This window comes from Rhizoctonia solani, chromosome 10 (assembly GCF_016906535.1).
Source record: "Rhizoctonia solani chromosome 10, complete sequence".
In the NCBI taxonomy this organism is placed as follows: Eukaryota; Fungi; Basidiomycota; class Agaricomycetes; order Cantharellales; family Ceratobasidiaceae; genus Rhizoctonia; species Rhizoctonia solani.
In genome coordinates, this window is record NC_057379.1 from 897685 (window position 1) to 915481 (window position 17797).

General features: G+C 49.6%; 4 protein-coding genes across 4 annotated transcripts; 2 read left to right on the plus strand and 2 right to left on the minus strand.

Moving 5' to 3' along the window:
• Positions 1–5492: 5492 nt before the first annotated feature.
• Positions 5493–7218, plus strand: RhiXN_08469 (helix loop helix DNA-binding domain protein; the record flags this gene model as incomplete). Its single annotated transcript, XM_043328285.1, has 5 exons — positions 5493–5642; positions 5697–6340; positions 6398–6646; positions 6706–7128; positions 7182–7218. 5 exons carry the CDS (start codon positions 5493–5495, stop codon positions 7216–7218), a joined length of 1503 nt encoding a protein of 500 aa, XP_043183670.1.
• A 194-nt stretch (positions 7219–7412) lies between these two features.
• On the minus strand, positions 7413–8155 carry RhiXN_08470 (uncharacterized protein; the record flags this gene model as incomplete). Its single annotated transcript, XM_043328286.1, has 2 exons — positions 7413–7838; positions 8000–8155. 2 exons carry the CDS (start codon positions 8153–8155, stop codon positions 7413–7415), a joined length of 582 nt encoding a protein of 193 aa, XP_043183671.1.
• Positions 8156–9819: 1664 nt separating this feature from the next.
• Positions 9820–11247, plus strand: RhiXN_08471 (BAG domain protein; the record flags this gene model as incomplete). Its single annotated transcript, XM_043328287.1, has 2 exons — positions 9820–10155; positions 10210–11247. The coding sequence occupies 2 exons, from the start codon at positions 9820–9822 to the stop codon at positions 11245–11247; spliced, it is 1374 nt and encodes a 457-aa protein (XP_043183672.1).
• A 478-nt stretch (positions 11248–11725) lies between these two features.
• Positions 11726–17741, minus strand: RhiXN_08472 (cytochrome P450 family protein; the record flags this gene model as incomplete). The annotated part of the gene is made up of 20 exons (XM_043328288.1): positions 11726–11828; positions 11891–12037; positions 12105–12212; positions 12280–12294; positions 12378–12444; positions 12497–12686; positions 12747–12760; positions 12833–12962; positions 13026–13168; positions 13221–13342; positions 13401–13607; positions 13664–13802; positions 16562–16667; positions 16717–16808; positions 16863–16960; positions 17013–17104; positions 17161–17264; positions 17317–17472; positions 17529–17653; positions 17701–17741. The coding sequence occupies 20 exons, from the start codon at positions 17739–17741 to the stop codon at positions 11726–11728; spliced, it is 2199 nt and encodes a 732-aa protein (XP_043183673.1).
• Positions 17742–17797: the final 56 nt, after the last annotated feature.

A 17797-nucleotide genomic window follows, 5' to 3' on the forward strand; every position in this document is an offset into this window, starting at 1 on the left:
CACCATTGCAGGTCGTTTGATCTTTTTGCCCCACCCCTTGATTCTGGGGTGCTCCAGGTTTCTGATGTCGTTCGAACCCCCGGGGTTGGTGAGCGAGGCCGTTGTCGAACGTTCTGTGACCATTAGGAAGAGTATATCGGATCCTATCACTTCACAATATCCTTATGGAGGACCGAGACAGTCAAGTGCGCTGACAAACGGTGCTGGGCTGAAAACGTGCCGACAAAGGCCCACCCATCGCGAGGACACCTCACCAGAAAAGCGCCCACACTCGGCTCACCCCACTAAAATCTTCAAGTGTACTAGGACCCCGCGTTTGATGTGTTCGGGCATGCATGTGCCTTGAAGAATCGTCGATCATCACCCCACTACCCCACCTCATTTCAGACTCTACATCCCATCTCAGGAATTTGTGGATGATGTTTGACTGTGGCCTCATATATTCTTTTGTCTTCACTCACTTATGGCACCCATCTTTTCGCTAGAAGATGACGTCTGGAGACCGCCTGTCTTATTTGTTCAAGCCGGAATGATTTTCCGACCTTGCCTCAGATCCTAGACATGCTTCCAGTTCTCTCATTTCTCTGGCCGTCGGAACGGGACTTTTCTGTGCGCTTGAGGCTTATTTAGGTATGATATCGAAGGCCTGTGGTTACCTCGGCAACGGGCGAGCATACGCTACACCGGCAAGGTCCGACGATGAACCATCAATCATCCCATGGAGAAACATCCGAGCGCTCAGAGCGATGAAGTGGGCTTGCCAACGCATCCAATTACTGGACTCCTAACTTGATATGCATGCTTATTCCACCTTCGCGCGATTAATGCCAGGTCTTACGGAATTGTCCGGGTTGCGGGGGTTCAGACGGTGAATATTACCTTTTCGGTAATATTTCACCTGCGCTTCGAGGTTGCATACACGTTATTAATTTTGTGTTCCTAGGGATCCCAGGTCCCCTCCCGCACGTCATCGTGGTATGTCAAGTTACCCCTTGACAGGGATTAGGCTGCAAATTAAATTTCATATGTTCGTCCTCTTTTTGTCTTGATCTGAGTATCAACAGGTAAGCCTTTGTCACGATTCCTTCTTGCCGAAAGAAGTGATCTCCCGGGCAAAAAAAGGATTTGCTGGCATACAGGCCTGAATGGTACATCGGGTTTTTCGTAGAGCATGGAAGCTCAGGGGTAGGTATCTTGTATGTGAAGGCTCCAGTAATTTTGACTCATACTCGACTAGGGACAGAATGCATCGAAGCGCCATAGGACCGTCTCGGACCTTGAAGTCTCCCAGATATTCTCGTTATGTCGGACCGCATAAACGACTTGCCAAGACGCATATCAGGTTATCCGCATAGCGAGAGTACCCGAGAGTATGGACTTAGATCCTCTACAATCGTCATAGCATGTGCCCACACGTGTGGAAGCACAATCCCCCGCGATACGAGAATAGTGGGAAACGTGAGATTCAATCTACGATCTACACCATACCTACAGGGCCCCGGGGACTCACTTTGATAGATATTTTTCTCGCCCTGGGACTTCTGTGTTGCAGCAACCGGCAACAGGCCCGGCACCGCGACCCGGACCTAAACATCCAAAGACTTGATTGATATGCTTTTTCTCACTTGGACGAATTAGCATGCTCCGATCTGGACGAGGAAACATTGACTAACCTACCGCGGGAATATTCGGATTTACGTCTAGAAGTTGCCAGACGTTGGTCAAACACGAAGATTTGGGTTGAGCAAATCGAACAAATCCAAAAGAAGGTCGCATATAGCTCATTTGGTTGGAACCCCTTGTCCGGGCCGGAGAACGACCAACCCTAGCATGCATTACATCCAAACAGGTAGTGGGAAATGACTCGGAAGGGAGAGTGGTGTCTAAACAGTTCAGGAGCAAGCTACCGAACGTCTCATTTGGCTCGGATCAGAGCCCGCCTTGCGCACGGCGCGCTCTGGAGCTGTCAAATCCGGCAATCACACTATGTATATTATACCAATGCTGAGCCCATTCTGCTGCACACGCTGTTGGACATCGCGACTCGTTTCCCTGGAATTCTCTCCGAACAATGATACGAGCAGCTAAGGATCCGCATCACCCGTTGCGCTTACATTTGGAACCAAATCTCTCGCATATTGACTGATCTAAAACATTAGCGAGCTTGATATTTGCTCATGGCCGTACAGACATGGCAAGGCGGACCAACGAGTTGCCTTGCGTTTCCCAAAGAGCCGAGAGATGTGGAACTCGAGCCTCCGAATTCTTCCCGCCGCCGACATATCTAAATCCAGAGTATATCCGCGAGCCATTCCATGTGGGTCTGAGTGTGCCGAAGCAGGGCCGAGGGAGTAAGCGGGACCAGTCTTCGCCCCAATCGTCTTGCCTCCCTCTCCCTCTCTTGTTTGGAAATTACAGGTTGAAATGAGAGGGTGTTATTATCATAAATGGTGCGTTTCTAGATCTTTTTTTGTTCAAGTTGGGCCGCAGACCATCAGAATCAAGTATTGAGATTGAATAGGAGTTGTGTGTTCGATCTTGATGGATGGGGTGGAGGTGGGCAAGATGAATTACCGTTTTTCAACTGTACCGTTGCTCGTCGTCATAGTCGTCTCTTATTCCCCTTGGAGGTAATTCTAATATATTTTGACGGTTTGATTCATTTCGCACGTGGGGGTGTACCACTATCGGTCACCATTTGCATGCTTAGGCTAAACGAACAACAAGGGTCGATAAATTTTGTGTGTACAAATCAATGTATGCGCTGGGCAATCTCCGTGTTCGTGGCCGTTTTGAGGCACTCGGCGAACCCACTTCTCGCATCTGGACCAGCTCTTGGTTTGGGTTTGTGTTCTCGCGGGACCCCGTGTGCACCGGTTGCCGTATGCATCTCGCGATGGATGCTTTCTTTTTTTCTTATGTATGGGAGATCTTCTTCAAGATGCGATAGGTTCGTGTGGTGCTGGCTATTGTTGATGTAAGCCAAACGGGCCCCGCCCTCCCCACCAGCTCCATACAGTCTAATATATACAACCTTGTTCGTTTATTCGTTCTGTCGTAGATATGCATGTCCAGCCCTAGCTCTCACTCGCCCAGCCCTGCAAATTCCAGCGACCGACCGGTAGTTAAACCTAATACAGTAAAGTTTGCTGTTTCTCGTATTCGAACACTAATCGCTGCTTTCTTGATTCCAGCCTTCTGACTTCTTTACGCATAGAGACACGCACACACCCAGTGTATTATATTAGCTTTTCGAGTGAATCGTTAGAATCGTTGATCGTTTTATAATTATCCGCGGGTTAGGGATTACTTGCTTACCAGTTTCTCGTGATTCTCGATTGAACCAGGGGGGAGAAAGAAAGAAAGAAAAAAATCCCACAAGCTGTCTTCCCTCTTGCGGACCTGGAGGTTCTGATGGGTGATAGGATACAAACTATGATGATGCACCTGAACGCCAAACCACAGCTGGGCACCCCCCACCTGACTGGACAAGTGGAGTCTGCCAAGGAATACACATATAGTGGGCTTGAGATAGTCGCTCCTTGGAACGCGCGCGCGAGTGCCCGGCGAACAAACTCTATAGCTGTTTAAGCGATATGCGATAGAGTCTGGTCTCATAATAATATAAATAAAACACAACCATTCCGAAACTCCCCGCATCACGCTTGGAGGTGTCCAATTAGCGTTGTTGTCCTATCGCTAATTCCAACTGCCAAGAGATCATGTCCCGTCAACTCTCTATGTGTGAGAGAGTGAGAGAGAGGGAGGGAGGATCTACGTGAGCTTGAACGAATTAAGCATGGCTAGGTTTATTATGTGAGCCACACGATCTCCTTGTACCCCACCACGCCGAACCTATCCAGGGCCCGCGCGCTAAATTTAAAGGTTAATTTCGAGGTGTTGCGCGGGGACGGGGAGAGGAGCCCTAGCTATAGGGAGGTAAGGCGGGCGCGAATGTTTTAGGCACGACCCGCATGGCCTAGACTGTTTTTTCGCACCTGGTGGCACACCCCCTCGTAGTCAACCCAATATTACTAGTGTCGTTTCGCGCGATACTACTAACCGATATTGTATATTGTATACTGTATATTGTACATTGTTTTCGTCAGCCAGGTTACGCACACACCCATCCCCAATAAACCCGCGGCCGAACCCCCACGTATCGGCCATTTTTTGAAAAGCCATCTAGACCCACAGTTACTGCGGGGTACAACTGTGCGGGTATGGGGTGGGCATGCCAAATGGCTTCGAAACGAGGCTGCTAAGTGTCTCTGTAGGGAATACACATGTTCAAGTGTGTCATGCTGTACCGACTATTAATTGGATTTCAAGTAAAACATAATGAAATAGCAATGGAAATTGTCTTCCCCCCCTTCTCTCTCCTCTATACTAAAAGTGGAGTCCTATATGACACGGGCACGAATATGAAATCTGTTCGCTGCTGCCTCGTTGGGACAACGACAATATCATTGACAATGGCAAAATGACAATGACACATACACACACACATAAGCACAATCGTCAGACAAAGCGTGAGCGCATACATTCGGGAAAATCGAACAGCAGGAGGGGGAAAAACGATATTGCGAAGAGTGTTTAGCTTCATGTAAGAATTGGCTTCTTGAGGGGATAGAGAGGGGAGGGGGAGGGGCGAGGGTGCACATCGGGGTCGGGGTTTTTCGACGTTTTGATGGGTTTCTTTTTTGGGATTGGTTGAGATGCGCGGGGCGGGGATCGGCATGGGGTTGGCTTGGTATAGTGAGCTTGAAAGTGTCTTGCGAGTGAGCTGGTTTGGAGCGTGTACTGGTAAGAGTCACCGGGCCGAAGAGAGAACAGAAAGGGAAGGGAGGGGATGGAGAGTAAAGAGGAGGAGAGAGGGGGAAAGGAGGGCGGTCGCACGGTCATAATTGGGAAGACGCTTCGGTTGCGCGCGGTCGCATTTTGGGAAACAGGCAATCTGGTATGGTTATTCCGAATGCAGAAGAACGTGATGAAATTGAGTTGTGGGAACCGTATCGGGTAGGTCATCCAGCAGGGGGTGCTGTGCTGTGGGTGGTGCTCCTAGTGCGAGCGGGGAGTGGGGTGTGCCAGCAACACATCTCGGGGATGGGGGTAAAGGTGACCAAGACAAGGAGTAGGCGGGGCAGGAACAGACAGCGGGGGAGAACGAGTACATGCGCGACAATCGGGGTGGGCCCCATGGGGACTGAGAGTCTCTGGGGTCCCGGCCCAGAAACCCGGAGTGTATGGCATTATTTGGCGACGGGCCGAGGTCCGTCTGCACTCGACAACGATAGGATAAGGTGATTTAGAGATGGCATTCTATATATCCCAGCCCAAGGTGCGCCAGGCCGGATTCGAGGTTCCAAACAAGCAGGATGAAGAACGCCAGCCATCACCGAGTGAGTATATAATTCCCCGGACGGATGGAGTGGTTCCCCCCCGCATATTACCTTTTTTCTTTTCCTCTCGTTTTCACTGACTGACCTGCCATGCTCGCTCTGCCGCCCCGCCGCCGCTCAGCATACGATCCATCGATGTACTTTTCGCACAACAACTTTGGCTCGCCCTTTGACGCCTTCAACCGAGTCAAGTATGACGGACATGCAAGTGTCGACTTTAGCGATACACTGGCCTCGATGGTGGGGCTGACCACTTGTCGAGTCATTGGCTGGTCACTGACGATATGATCCCAGATATCCGAGAGCGATGCGCGCAATGCGACCAACGGAGGCGCTCACCCGACGTTCCATGGACAGCCGCAGCCCAACCCGTTCGATCCGCACCAGTTCCCGCACGCCTCGTCTGGCCACCCCATCCTCTCGCCCACCGGCCCATTCCCCCCTGCCCACCATGCCTTCCCTGCATCCGCACCCGCCACCTCGGTTGCCGCATCCATTCCTTCCTTTTTCGACGGCTCAGACTACGCCTTCCTCAGGGGCGGCACCGACCGCGCCGACACTCCGAGCCTCGCTTCCCCCACCACTGCCGACTCGCCCTACTCCCAGACCGCCCCGCCTCTGACTAATATCAACACTGCGCCCTCCAAGCGCGGCTCCGGCTCGGCTGCCTCTCGCTCCCGGTCCCGCGGCCCCGCTGCTGCCTCGACCTCTCGCTCGCGCGGCGCAGGAGCAAGGAAGCGGGCGAGCATCAGCTCCCCCAGTCCTCCTCCCGTCGCCACCATCCCCAGCCAGAACGCGTGGTACATCCCCACCCATGGCTCCCAGCACGACGGAGCTGCCTTTGGCTTTGGCTCCAGCCTCGCCATGTCCGGTGCCGGCGCCAGTCCAAAGAGCATCGGTGCCAAGGTCTCCATGGCCGAAGACCTCGCTGCCAAACAGTTCGTATTCGCTTATTATCATATTTTTTTTCATCTTGATCTGATCGATTGCATCAGGGCCCAGATACTCTCCGAAAAACGCCGTCGTAGGCGCGAGTCCCACAATGCCGTCGAGCGACGCCGACGTGACAACATCAACGAGAAGATATCTGAACTCAGCACACTCATCCCCGAGTGCTTGTTGTCCGAGAATCCCACGCCCACCAGCAAGGATGACATACTCGGCGCTGTAGATGAAGAAGGCACCCGAGAAGGCCCGAAAGCGAACAAGGGCATGATTCTGCGCAAGAGCGTCGATTATATCAAGTCAGTCCCTTATCCCGCTACCTCCGCCCCATCTCTCATGCTGACCATCTCATTCATAGGTATCTCCAACAGCTCGTCCGCGCCCAAGCCAACCGGAACCGCGAGCTCGAATCTCAGTTGTCTCACTACCGAGGCACCACCGCTGATGGAGCTCCCGCTTCTGACGAATCCCCCCTCCCGCTGCTTCGCACAGGCGACTCGTCCACTCCTGTCGATCTCGGCAACCTCTTCTCCATCGAAGACGAAGACTCGATGATGTCCCCCGCATCCACCCTCAACCCCGAACTCTCCAACCAGATCATGGCCACCCTCGAGAACCGACTCGAGTCCGCCGCCGGCGAGACCTTGAGTGCGGACGAAGACGAAGAGAGTCTGCTGGATGAGGATGAGCGTGGAAGGCAGTGCGCTCGTCGAGGCAGATTCGGCAGGGGCGTGAGCCTGAGCGTGGGCAAGAGCGAGCGGGTGGACGAGGTTGACGAGTCGTAAGTCCACTTTTTTCTCACTCGAATCTCGGAGACTGATCAAGTTTCAATAGGGCATTGAGCGATGGAAGCGGCAAGATGGAGGACTAGTTCCACCCCCGTATCCTTTCTTTTTTTTTAATCACGATCTCTACTGCTTCCTATTTCTATTTAATCGGTTACCACCTGCGTTGCCGTGTTGTGGATATTCCAAGTCGTGTGCACCCAAGACCTCGGTTGTCGTCTTTGTCTCCGTTGTCCTGTTTGTAGTGTCTCGATTTCGGAGAGAGGAGGGGGGTAGTTTATTAGTCACGAATTCTTGATGCCAGTGTCCTGCGTACGATGTGTCGTTTTGCACGTCTTGTGACGGAGGATAAGTCGGGAGTTGGGAAAAATGTACGAATAGTATGTGTGTATGAATTGTATTCGTTTTTGAAACTTTTGTCATTTCTTGTGCGTGGGCGACCTCGAGGCGGGGCGGGGAGTTGGGTTTGTGCGGGCGCAAGAACTGGATTGAGCGAGGAAGGAGCCGAACTGGCAGAGGGTGGCAAAAGAACCGAATTGAGTAGGGCGGAATTGTCAGGAGGCAGAATTGGGTGGGTTGAGTGAAGGTGCAGGCGCCGGGGGTTGGGGAAATTGAGTTGCGCCGCGAGTTTGGTCGGTCGGTCGGTCGATCGGTCGGGTGGACTTTTTACGTTGCGCAAATGGGCTATGTTGCGAGTACCCAAAGTCTGTTTTCAAGAATGGCGCCAAGGGAGAACACGTGTTGTGACCGAGGTTCAAGTCCAAGGGAGCGAGCAGCTTAGTTCGCTTCGAGTTCATGCGTGGTTAAAACTGGATCGTGCGGCGCTCTTGTCTGGGGTATGGACCCGAATTAAAATAGTCGACGGACTCGGGGGAGGAAGAAGGGGTGAGGTGTGGGGCGGAGAAGGCGTCCAGTAAAGTCATGGTCTGCAGCGCACTCGTACACGCCAAGTAGAGGAAGGATGGCGCAAGAGATCGAGAGTGTGGTGCGGAATGTGGGTCGAGACCGACGAAGCTGGGACATGACTGTTCTCGGTATGCGATAATCTTAATGAAGAGCGAGTAGCGAGGGGAAGCAACGGAAAGAAGAAAGGGGAGGAGCGAGAGGAAAGGGTTGCGTATTGTGCGTAGACTCTCCCCCTTGCCCGCCCTTTGAATGAATGGACTAGATCTGCCTCCCAGGACATCGATATGTTGGGCCAAGAGCTCAATGTTGATGTGTCCGAATGTATGCGGTCCCGTGGGGGTGTCCCTGTTCGTCTACGTCATATTTGTGTCCGAGTTGGGGACAACCCATATAAGTCTAGTCGAGTTTGATTTGATTTGCCAAGGGAGAGGGAGAGAGGGACAATCATCCTCCACCCTCCCTCATGTGGGTTTAAATTCAAAGCGGTGAACACCAGAGCATGGATCCATGGAAAGGGCGAGGAAGGGGGGGACGGAAGAAACACCCACGACGCGGGCTCACCAGTTGTGTATTTAACTAACTAACCAACTCCTTTACCCCGCACTGTTCACACCAGCCCATACCCTAATCACGCAACTTCCAGTCAGATGACGAGGGGTGGGTGTAAAGGGAGTGTATTGATGTAGGGGCGCGTTGATCGAGGGGAGTCAGGTGTGGGTGCCCGTATAACCACATACAACAGAGGATAAATTAGACAGAATGGAGAGAGAAAGAAAGAGAGGAAAACAAATACAGAGGAAACGATGTACACTATATATACAACATTTGTCAAAAACCATCGAAACTTGCCGCGGACCAGGAGGTCATCTGCCCTCTTACCCCGCAGTCATCTGAACACAGTTGAGCTCGACCAAGAGTGTGTCATTGGTCATGTGCCCACCTGTGGCTTTCCATTTCGGGGAATTGGGCACTGGTAAGGCTAAGCGCTACGTACACTAGTATGGATACGGGACGTTGGCGTTGTAGGTATGTTTGGAATAGGTTATCTACAGAGGGGGGTTCTAATGCTGTCGAACACCGCAACTAATGAAAATAATATTCGGTCGAATCGTGGATCCCGGCGCGCGCGTTTTTCTTGGTAAAATATGTGGAGCGTTGTTGCACTTCTTTCAAGCCCCAACTCGGCCCGTCGGTCAGAGAAGCTCGTCGCGTGAGCGCGAATGATGCACGCAATCGCTAGAACCGTCTCCTCTCCCCCATGTGGCATAACACTCTAATGTTTCTCAAGTGACACGTTGACTTTTAAGGCAAAACTACGGTACTTTGGGACCTGTCGCTAACACGACGGAGAGCAGAGGGGCTAGCGTTTAGAATGTGACTGGGCCAGTTACTCCGACGAGTCGCCAGGGAGGGGCACATCGAGGGGGCTACTTCGGGGCCAAGCTCAGTAATTTTGGCGCATATACGTCCGGGTACACGAGGGAAGTAAGGAGAGAATCGTATTGGTGAGCAAGTCGTAAGCTTCGTTTCGGTGCGGATATCGGGACATCGGGCCTGTGGGAGGTCACGTGACTAATGACTGACTAAGAGGGTGAGTAAGCGCGCTTATTCACGCACTTTCCGAATCCGGTGGTTCTAGCACATTCCACCGTTTTCTACCATGATCTCCAGGCCTCTCCGTCCTACGTGCGTTCCTCCCGCAAGTATGTATATAAGCCCGCCGCATAGGCCCCACACCTCATCACTTCTCACATTGCTCTGTACCTGATCTACTCTACACGATGTTCACGTTTGCACAACCTTCGTATCACCACCACTACATCCCATACGAGGAGCTAGCAATGCAGCAAGAGCTCCAGCGGCGGCGGCAGATGCAAGCATACATACGCCGACAGCAAGAAGCAGAGGAGATGGAGCGACGTCGGAGAGAGTATGAAGCTGCGGTGCGACGAGCAGAGTACGAGCGGCAAGTTGAGGCGGAGCTGGAGCGACGACGACAAGCAGAACTGCAAAGGCGGCGACAGGCACAGCAGTGTCGTTCGCGGCAGTCAATGTACGATGGAGGGCTTGAGGGTCTTCTCGAGGCTCTGTATGGCGGACAGGGTCATAGGCAAGAGGTAGGTAGAGTGGGTGTGAATGTACAAGAAGTGTGTACTGACCCGGAGCTACAGGACCGTCAGACAAATACTCCACTACGAACACCATCCACACCACCTATGTTTTCGCCTACGCCCAAACCCACTGCGACCGATGCCCCCGCATCATCTACACAATCTCCTGCTCCAGCCGAGCCCAGGTCTGCGGTCGAAACCGAACCAGAAGTAGACGAGCAGCAAATCGACACCGCACCCTCGCACGCTGCAATCCAGTCTATCCTATCTTCGTTCGCCACTCTCCAGTCCGAGTTTACGTTCCCGACCCACATCGACTTTCTACCCGGCCCGTCACCGAAACTTGCATACACAGCCAACAATGCACCGGTGCATGGGTACGAGCACGCGCTGACGGGACTGCTGACGAAACTGGATGGAGTGGAGTCGTACGGAGATGCAGAAGTAAGAAGGGCACGGAAGGAAGCAGTGAATGCGATTGAGAGGGAGCTGGAACGGCTTGACAAGATGAAGACGGACGCATGGAAGAATACCAATGAACCACAAGCCGAAGTATCTGCGATGGAGGCATGCGAGTCTGAGATAGGCACAGCCGAAGTAGACCCGGTATCGGTACCACTGCCTGAAGACATGGACCTGGAGAACGATTCGACAGAAGCGATGGACTCGGACGAACGCACCGTGGATGAACATCCTTCGTTGGCGGTCCTGGATCCAGCCCCAGCCTCTAATGTGCAAACCGAACTTGCTTCACCACCGGACGTCGAGCAGTCTGTTCATGCCGAGTCTGTCGTCAGCCCCACCACTCTTACCACTGTCCCTACATCACATACTATGGGGACCGAGCGTACCATCTCATCAGAACTACCTGGTGATGGGACTGGTAGTACCTTGACAACTTATACTCCTCACGTCGAGTCTCTCGCAAGATCGCTCTTATCCCCATCACCTTCGGAGACGAGCGAGTCTGACGTTGAGCTGGAGGACTATGTCGATGTAGAGACGATGTCCACGTCGGGCGAAGAAACAGACGAAGCAGAAGAGGTCAAGAGAGATGGAGACTTGGAGCTGATGCGGGATCGGGATTTGGACTTTTGAGTTTGCTGGTGAATGACTGTACTCTCCGCTCTAATCTGGCTTGTTGATCGTTGTATGCGCTATGTATTATTATTGTGTAGTATTTATGATCCTTTTTTACTTAATTACTAGTAATAAATGGGCCATAGGCTACAATAACTTAATGGGACTGACCATTGAGTACTGCATAAATTCGGAGCCGTAGACTACGCATGGCACCGTGTCGTTGATGCCTCGAGAAGTAGACAATGAGCCACTGCGACTCACCTCGAGTCTTTGATCATACACATAGACTATCTTGAGATAATTATTTCAACATGATGAACTCAGCGACGAAATTGACAGCAGCACACTGCTAATAATAATAGTCATTGCTTTGATTATTCATATCTGTAGTCTCAAATACACTTGTAGAGCATTGAGCGTGGCCCCACTACTGAACTTGGGGTTACGAAAAACAAGCAGAAAATTAATCCCACTGCTCTTTTGCTCGTACTTTCTATCTGATCGAGAGTTGCTCCTTGTCAACGTTGGTACCAAGGATAAACTGACGGTGTTCCTCTGAACGAGGTTCGAATCCGAATTCAAAATCATCTAGTTCACTAGGTCATGGAATAAGTACCTGAATTAGTCTTTGAAGTGTAGGCTCAGTCAAGCTACTCACACTACGAGTGCGTTGTGCTTTGGCTTGATTTGGGGCGTTACTTCCTCGCCGTCGTTATTTTTCTTCTTTGAGAATCTGAACATGGATATCAGCGAGGCAGCGCTGACAAATGCCGCCTCCTCAGCGAAATAGATGCCCGGGCATTTACTATAGGAGTTTATAAATATTGCCTGTGAGACAAAGTTGGTGGTTCATTCTCGAGCGGAATGCATACCGTCTTCCCCACCCAAAAACAGGTGGCCGCGGGACACTAGAATCCAGGTATCTATCTGGGTTGAATTCTTCAGGGTTTTTGTAAAGATGGGGATCACGCGATATAGCCCTAGCGAATGTAGAAGAGAACCATCATATCAATCACAGCAAGCTGTAGTTCCCGGTTAAATACTCACCAAACATTCCCCATACTGATCGATTAATAAGAATAGACAATTGAGCCAGTAGAGTAATTAATTCCATATATATGCAAAGACAAAGTAACGTTCCTTACACAATTGTCTCTTTTTCAATGTGGTATCCTCGATAAATGTCATCTTTAAAGCATACATGGGGCAATCCTGATGCGTGGGTAAGCACGTCTACTTCTTTGGGGCTTCGAGAAATATTTACCAAGCGGAACAACAGGGTACATCCGTAGAACCTCTTCGACCACATTCCTAATGTATGGTAGCCGTTCTTGGTCTTTAATTGTTGGTAAAGTTACTTGGCCGAGGATAGTGTCGAGCTCCTTCTGTGCTCGTAATTGTACATCTGGGTGCAAAACCATTGTAGCTATAAAGTTTAGAAGGAAATTCGCACTCTGAAATGAACGTAGTAGAAGTCAATAAAGTCAATTTTATCCCCTCAGTGAATTGCTTACAGTATCCATCCCGGCTGGTGAGTGATCCGGTATGTTAGACTTCGTTTTGTCCTATGGATACACTTGCAGCTGATTCTCTCACTAACCTCCAAAAAGAATTATCCCAACCTCCTTCAATCGTTCCTCAGTCTCTGCAGGGCTCAGTCCCGAGAGTAGTGCATCGTCATGATTCTGGAGCATAAGACCAAGCAGCGAAATTTGATGAGTTTCTGCAGCCTGAAGGTAGTGGGGGAGATTTATGTTCAAATGCCATTTAGAGGGGAGGGAAGAAATACTCACAACCTGTTCCTTTACCCATTCATAGAGCCTAGTCTTTGCGTCTTCTTGCATTATTCCCCATTCTTTTCCTATGCGTTTCCATCCTGTTCCAGGAAACCAGTCTGGTACATGCAGCATCGCCGGGAATACGTTCACCAGAAAGTCTCACAGTAGCGCAGTTAGTTGAACCGTTAGTGTATTTCATTATATACTTACTTGTTTGCATCCCCGCATGTAAAGCGTGTTCAAATGCGAGTTTTGTCATCGTGAAGAATGGGTCGTCGGGACCTTGTGGTTCATACCCATAAGCGACTTGAAGCATCGACGATCCTGTAGAACTTTGTGGGGTCGTAGGTGATATGTATTAGGAGTCGTTGGCAAATAAGTAGGACCTACAAAAATAATTCGTTTTTGACAGCGTGAAAGGGCTGGGAATGATTTGTGATATTTAACAAGCGTTTCAAAAGCAACCGAGCCTGTCTTTCTTGCATGGGATTAAACTGAACAACAGCGCGCTTGTTGAGCCAATTATTCATTATGCGGCGATAACTACGTGTGAGTTCGCCATATTTAGCCAAGGAAACAGTCTTCGCCCAGTTCATTCTGGATAGGTTAGTCAAGCAAGGGTCAAATCAACAGCAATGGCAGCTTCGGCGTACAATGATGCGTCAGTAACCATTGGTACGGAGGGTCGATCTGAGTAAATTGCTGAACGTTTATCCAAGAGGTCGGATGCAGCCTCGGCAGAGTTAAGGATGACGATTTTCTGGCCAAATAATTCAAGATAAACAATGTCGGCTAAAAATTAGTCGTATATCAGTTTGCATACATGATATCGGGATTGTACCAATTCAGTAGCATACATTTGAGCTTTTCTCCAATTTCCGCAAAAGCAACACATTCTTGGCCTGAAGGAACTGAAAACCAGTTGCCTACGAACGGAAGTGACGCCGGGGATGGTGGGTGCCGAATTTTAGGCCGACGAGTCAAGCGCCAGCATTGGTAAAGGAAAATCGCGGTCAGAGATATAGGGAAGATTGAGGAGCTCAATTGAGTGCTTTTCATGGTGCTATAGTGCCTATCAACGCTCCAAAGTTCAAGGATAGAGAGGGGGAATGCGGTTAAAGTCTCTCAGCTGGCCGGAATTTATCTGGTCATATTTTGTTCAATTTTTCTTCTCCACCGATTCTGTCTGGAGTGTTACGGATAGTACGTACAGAAATTCCATCCGTGTGATTGCTGAGGTAGTTGATTGAATTCTAATCCAGATGCCGAGTCCGCCTCATACCAGCCACTTGTCACACAGTGAACTCCCAAGGTCCGGATTATCCGAACCCCAAATCCGAAACCTAGGGTTTGGATCTTTGGCAAAATCCGACCCCTGGGTCCGGATTCTGCCAAAAGGGACCGGATAATCCGAACCTTCTGGTTTCACGTGGTCAGCCACTAGCGATTATAGTGAATATATCGCTACCAAAAGGCAACTGCGGGCATGAGAGAGGTTTAATCATCAGACAAAACAAGTAATGTTAATCGATACAAATGATCAAAATTCTGTCCCAGAGCTCTAATTGCTCAACCAAAAATGATAAGAGACTGTCAGAAAACCCTGCTCAACCAAATGCGCATACAAGTAATAAATACTGCCTCAACGCGGCAGGAGTAGGTATTTCATCCATTATGGATTTTGTGCTACAATGGACAATCCCCACTCACGCAACACGCTGCATCTGTTACTAGTGACACAGTCATAATAAAGTTGGCACTGTTCCTGTTATTCTTCCCATTTGTGATGATAACACACGTTCTAACCCGCTCAATTCCACCCTCAATATCAATGGTAAGTGTTGGACTTGTCAGGCGTTATTTATGTCATGCAGATATTATATTATGGCGCTCAAAAGGCATGGTTGAGTCATAACTTCAAGCAACCAAACCGAACACGTGTTTCGGCTATTTCCATGCCCCCCCCCCCTCCGCCAACCAATCATAGCCTCGGGGCAATCTTTGAGCCACTTCTATTGGCGAAGAACATATAGTTTTACCTATCGCTTACATCCCGCCAATGGAATGGTGTCTCAATTTGAGCCTGCGGTCACTTTTCTGGGCAGAAGGTTGCCTATAAGCTTCAATGGCTAAACACTTGATGTGTGGCTGGTATGTGACGGAATCGGCATCCTAATCGAGACGTTGAGAAAGAGATGTGATTTTTGGAATCCCTAGTACAGGTCTGGACGAGAAACTCTGCAAATCTAGAAAATCCATTAGAGCTTGCGAGCCCGAAATTCTCGAGAAGCATAAACAAGATTACCATGAGTGTCTCGCTTAAGCTGAACGGAAATGGGATACTGTATAATCATCGTATATGGCTAAGAATAGGTTTGATCATAGTTTTTGAGACAAAATGTGCCCCTACTGAAAAGATACTAGTATACTGTATAGTATCATACATTTAGGATATAAGATTCATAATTATAACGTCTAAGTGAGATTTCGAGAACCTATGCGTGATTGATTTAGTTTTGAATCCAAATTACTGTGGTAAAAAGCATGGCACTGTTTGTTGGGGTTGACCGAAGCCCCTGTAGTAGTACTCAGATATTGAAAAACGCCCTGGGCCGGGCCGGGCATGTTTTCTTTGAATTGGATGGATAACATCAGTTTCTCATACTCAGAGTTGCATGGCCCTTGTTTCATTCAGGCGTCACTGCAGGCCGCAGCTGAGAGGAAGATAAACTTCATCGGTGAATGGCATTCTATGTCTCGAAAGGCCGCAATATTAAACTCATACATGTTGGAGTGCTCGAAAATCCTTGGGAATCCATGACCCCGAGTTTGGGTCGCATTTTGCTCGTGGGCGAAAAGGTCCTGAGCCAGGGTCGAGATACTGAAGGCAAGTCTCCATGCATGTTTCTTTCATCTCCCTCAAGTTTATATAAGTCCACTCGCGGCTATGAGGCTTATGAGAGATGTAAACCGAGCTCGAGCTCTTGTGGCCTTGAAATGACTCGATAGGTTGGGGAGCATTTCGCTATATGATGTATAGGTAAATGCGTCTTTCACCACCTTGTGGACTCGACCGAATTTTAATGATGAGATAACTACAGAGTTCTTAAAGTTCTCCAATATAACTCGCCCCTTGCACGACTTCGAATATTCATATCCGCATATGAGTCGTAGCCCAGACATCCGGAGCATGGTGCTATTGGCACTCGATATGAGGGACCGCCCGCATACTGCCAGTTCGAGTGGTAGAAGAGACTGGATCGGATTCCAGGTCTTTAGCCCTGTAGTTTGAGCCTGGCGACGACTCATTGACAACCAGAGGTCTCGATGTTTGAGTCCTTACGTTTAACTTATAAAATTACGCACGAATACGTGCTCTAGTTTCGGATCGAATCTGTATACTGTGCCATGTTTAGCTGCATAAACTTTTCGTATACCGCTCTTGGACTAGCTAGTTTTCAGTTCGTAAATATCTATCGGCCGTTGGAAACCTGGGAAATTCATAAAGCGAATTGAATGGAAATCCAAAATACGACACAAGGAGAACATACCGCCTTCCCCGACGATCCCAGCACGTTTGGGTGCAGAGAATCCCAAATCTGCAAGGACGGCCGAGAATTCGGTAGGGTTAAGTTTCAGACTCTCGAGAGGTTCTTGCTACCAAGTGATTGAGGATAAATTAACGACAACAAATGCGCGCTCTTACCTCTTTTGGTCTGTGTAGGTTTGCCTTTCGCATTGCATTATGATACCCAGACCAGGGTTGCGCTTCAAGCACAAAGATGCCTGGCGATGTACCTAGGATGTGAACGATATTAGTCGCCTCCTGGGCGAGTTGTCAACTCAACTTACGGGTTGTACGTGCACTCAACACATCTTTGACCCGTGAAAAAAATCTTTTAATTCCTTCGTCGCCATTGTGCACATGGATCCACTTGGACACTGAAAATCTATTCCCAGAAATTTGGTTAGTAGCCCATATATGGCATATATGGAACATACGCAACCACTATGTCGTAGCCCAATTCATCCGCCAGGCAACCCATATTAGCCCAATCATTCTGATGAAATGATACATTATTGGGAAAGGTTGGCTATCACCAGGCGGTTATATTAGAGCAACTACAATATAAAAAACACGTGTACTCACGCTTGGTGATGGTATTGGCACCGGTCCAAATAGTGATGGGAAACATTCGGGGAAATATGCGTCGCGTTCTTCTTGGCCAGTAGCGTCCTCGATCCTAGAGTTTTCTGGAGTATGCGGATGAGTAGGGATATTGATGGGGTAGCCCAGTAGGCTCACCACGGTACTCGTCTTTTGATTTGCTGAACGGGACTTTGTCTAATGAAGCTTTAGGACTCTGAAGGTTCCAAACCTCCCTTCTGTGACGCCATGCTCGACCAACGAGCTCCGAGTCAATGTCCACTCCGATGACTTCTTGAGGCTGATAGCAAAGAGCTACGGATGTATCACTAGGTCTCTAAAAGCACTGCGGACAATATCGAGACGCGTACCTATTTCACATGTCACCCATCCTTCGTTACAACCGACATCGAGAACGCGTTTATCTTTGAAAAGGCTAGGAGGAAGGACTTTAAGGCGGGGGTCGGAGGTACGGTTTCCGCGCTTCTTGTAGTAGCTAACGTTTGTGAGTGTCTTTACAACGGATGGTAAGTGTTCAATTACCCTTTATAATTTCCGTAAGGTGCTGCACGCTCAGTAGACATGTGGTTGTTTGCAACGGGGATTTGCCAATCCCACAGAGAGAAGGAACATAATGATG